General features: G+C 41.0%; 1 protein-coding gene across 1 annotated transcript; it reads left to right on the top strand.

Annotated features, from left to right (window-relative positions):
• rbp4l (retinol binding protein 4, like) lies at positions 1–1,929 on the top strand. Its single transcript, XM_085465219.1, has 5 exons — positions 1–61; positions 501–618; positions 711–847; positions 1,268–1,380; positions 1,463–1,929. The coding sequence occupies exons 2-5, from the start codon at positions 502–504 to the stop codon at positions 1,684–1,686; spliced, it is 591 nt and encodes a 196-aa protein (XP_085321345.1). The 5' UTR covers positions 1–61; position 501; the 3' UTR covers positions 1,687–1,929.
• The last annotated feature ends 1,665 nt before the right edge of the window (positions 1,930–3,594 follow it).

Below are 3,594 nucleotides of genomic sequence, written 5' to 3'. Positions count from 1 at the left end.
GTGGATAACTGCACACAGAAAACTTATTTTTAACTCCTATTGCTAATTTAACCCAAAACAGGTATGACATTGAAATATTTATTTGAAAAAAATATCCTTTCAGCTACTTTTCGGGAATTTCTTTTAATTCTGTCAGTCGTGATGATCAGAAATTGTGTGATTTATGTTCCTTCAGCTCCCGTTAGGTTTAATTATTGAGAGTGGTGAGCTGGACATATATAGCTGTGAATTAGTCATTTTCCTATAGTCTTACATGATATCATTAATGATAGACTGGAACATAGTGCTCGAGTGTAAAATGAGATCTGACTGACTGTATCTCCGATTTTAGTATACAGACTCCAGGCGTTGTCGTGAACTTTCCAGAAATATTTTTCTTTCATCGGTGGAACTTATTCATTCAAATTTGTATTTAACAGCCTATTACAATGAATACTGCGGGCTCTCTTGTACTGAATCTTTGATTACTCTGAAAACACTGATATATAAGTTCATTACAGAATGGGATCCTCTAAGCTTGCCCTGCTGTTGGTCTTGGTGTCCTGCGTGGAACGCTGTCTGTCTGCCTCCTGCGTTGTTGATAGCTTCTCTGTGAAAGAGGACTTTGACCCCAAGAGGGTGAGTGAATTTAAAATACACAGACAGCAACAATGATGAACAACAAAAGGATAATTTCTGACTTTGCTTTTCTCGTTTCATTTTCACTGAAGTATGCAGGGAAGTGGTATGCACTGCAGAAGAAGGACCCTGAAGGCCTGTTCCTGCAGGACAACATCTCAGCAGAGTACACCATCGATGACGATGGCTCCATGACCGCCTCCTCCAAGGGACGCGTCACTCTGTTTGGGTAAGTTAAAAGGTCGGGTGCAGATTTTTTGCCCTCACAGTTGATGTATGCATCCATATTGCTGTATTACACTCATTATCTCATTATCTGCTCATTATCTGTAAGACCTGATGAGGTGAAGGTAACTTGAACCTTCAGTTTATCAGGTCAGCGGTTAAGAAAAGCTTACACGTGGTGCTTGAGTTCCAGTAAAGCTTTAAGACATAAACACATACACTTTTTAGAAGAACATTCTGGACAGCATTAGCTGCAGGCTTGGCTTTCTCAGGATTAGGAAGGATTAGGAAGAAACACAGTTTAGAGAGAGGGTTTTTATACAGGAATGTAAGCTTAGATAAGCATGCAATGAGCTAGGCTTTGTTTAGAGAAAGTGTAAAATATAGTATTAGACATATTTGTGTTTGTATCACTGTTTCGCAGCTTCTGGGTTGTGTGTGCTGACATGGCTGCACAGTACTCTGTACCTGACCCTTCCACACCCGGCAAGATGTTCATGAACTACCAAGGACTGGCCAGCTACCTGTCCAGTGGAGGTTGGTTCTGCACACTTGAACCCTCCCGTATATTTCTTTTATCCCCTCATTCCTCCTCACACTCCTCCTTTCTATAACTCAGGCGACAACTACTGGGTGATTGACACAGACTACGACAACTACGCCATCACCTACGCCTGCCGTACCCTGAAAGAAGACGGCAGCTGTGAGGACGGCTACGCCCTTGTCTTTTCCAGGAACCCCCGTGGCCTTCCTCCCGCCATCCAGCGTGTCGTCCGCCAAAAGCAGGACGATATCTGCATGGCTGGAGAGTTCCAACCTGTCCTGCAGTCTGGAGCCTGCTGAATCGAAAGGGATTAAGAGAAAGAGTGAGGAGCAGAAGAGTGTGCCAGCTAGCTGCAGTCTAGGTGGTTTGACACCAAGAAGTGGGAGAATGTGAGAGTGAATGTGCATGAGGAACACATGAAAGTAGAGGAATATCTGAGATCTTCCACTGTTTCTCAAATCCATCTACTGTCTGTTAAAGGAAAACATCAGTCTTCCAGAGTCTCGTGTGAATGTGAAAGCTAAAATAAATGTTTTTTCTAAACAAAATATGTCTGAAAAACATCCTTCTTTATGCTGCTCAAAAATCTGGCCCATAAAGAAGAAAATTCAACCTAAACGGACTAAGATAAGATGTTAAGTAGCACACCGAACCACAGAAACATAGGGAATGTTTGTCAGTGCTCCAGCTTTGAAAACACAGCCATGTAAAGTAAGTGGGTAATCCTCTCTGAGCCCACGAAAATGCAGCCAAAACCACGCAATACACTCGAGCAGTAATGAGCTTACTAATGTTTTGCGATCTTAGTCCTGTTATACTAACTCAGCTGAGGGTACTCTAGGGTCATGGATCAAATTAGGAGTGTTCTTGTCTGGACTGCTTGTGTCAGCAGGTTAGGCCTCACAACCACAAAGATCAACTGACCCTGTGTGCCCTTCTTTTTTTGTAAAGTTACAATACAAGTTAGATCAAATGCTGCAAGAGAAAGAGGAAAGACATCTGTCAACATAATAATACGTCTTTAATTTCAAGAATGACAGAGACAGAAATGCTTTCTATAGCTGGTGAGTGATTGTGTTGGTGTTCTACAATAAGCTGGAAAGTAATGTATTTACTCAGATAGAACCAGGGAGTTTTAGGGACTCTAATATTTTGCTGTTGGGTCTTTCTTGCTCAGAGATTCGGGGGATCGTGGATATTAGTAAGAGGAATGTTTGGCAGGGCAGTCTGGACAGTGTTAGTTAGAAATAGTCGGTTAGGCAGCAGGCTTAACTCTGATAGGATTGTTTAACGCCAATAACACCATCTCCTAGTTTCCATCAGATCTGCTAAGTCCCAGCAGCGCTTTATGCTTCTGTGTGACAAAAGTCTGCAATCCCAGTTTATTATTATCATTATTAGACCTTCCTCATAAACTCTTTCCCCCCACTCACCAGCCACTTCCTTGGGTACACCTTGCTGGTCCCACATTGGGTCCCTTTTGGGAGTTGTGTGAATTCTTCATGGTGGAGATTCAACATATTGCTGAAAACATTTCTGAGATTTTGGTCCATACTGGCATATACCTAAATGCACTGGATGGATGTTTTTTCTTTACAAATTAATCACCACAATAAAATCTGTCCAGCAGAGGGCAGCTAAATAACGTTAAACGTTAAACCCCAGGCTTGAAAAATACTACACAACCTTGACAATTTCATGAAGCATTTCATTCACTATTATCTCCCTTGATAAATTACTGGATGATTGGAGTGACCAACACGGTAACAGTAAAACATAAACTTTTATACTCCTTATGTGTGCAATCTTTGGTGATTTCAAATATTTAAACAGTTGCTTATTATATCTAATGCATTTCTTTTGTTGCCTTGTCTGCAGATGACAGATGTCATCACAAAATCCAAAGAAAAGCAAGCAGAAGTTTCCAACATGACTGCTCACAGCCTCTGTGGCTAAACAATTCTGCAGAAAAAACAAACTATATCAGAGACCAAGGCATGAAAAATAGAAAATAAATTATTAGAGAATGGCCTTGAAACGTTTTCCCATAGCACAATAACAGAAGGATAAACTTGAGCATGAAATATAATGGATTTAATTTACGGCAATATTTTGCTGAGATGAAATCTTTCAAATGCTGTCCAACCATCGTCTGTACTCAGAGAAAACTTGCAGTGCTTGTTTTTGAAACACCACGAGACTGCTTA

Source organism: Copadichromis virginalis, linkage group LG7 (assembly GCF_057382275.1).
Source record: "Copadichromis virginalis isolate Kocher_CV1m ecotype Utaka linkage group LG7, C_Virginalis_male_GT1.1, whole genome shotgun sequence".
In the NCBI taxonomy this organism is placed as follows: domain Eukaryota; kingdom Metazoa; phylum Chordata; class Actinopteri; order Cichliformes; family Cichlidae; genus Copadichromis; species Copadichromis virginalis.
Note: the sequence above shows the minus strand (reverse complement) of the source record. Positions and strands in the feature narration are given on the sequence as shown.

Coding starts and splice junctions, on each gene's coding strand:
- rbp4l (XM_085465219.1), top strand. CDS start 502: ATGGGATCCTCTAAGCTTGCCCTGCTGTTGGTCTTGGTGTCCTGCGTG. Junction 848..1,267: donor GGACGCGTCACTCTGTTTGG/GTAAGTTAAAAG, acceptor ACTGTTTCGCAG/CTTCTGGGTTGTGTGTGCTG. Junction 1,381..1,462: donor CAGCTACCTGTCCAGTGGAG/GTTGGTTCTGCA, acceptor TCTATAACTCAG/GCGACAACTACTGGGTGATT.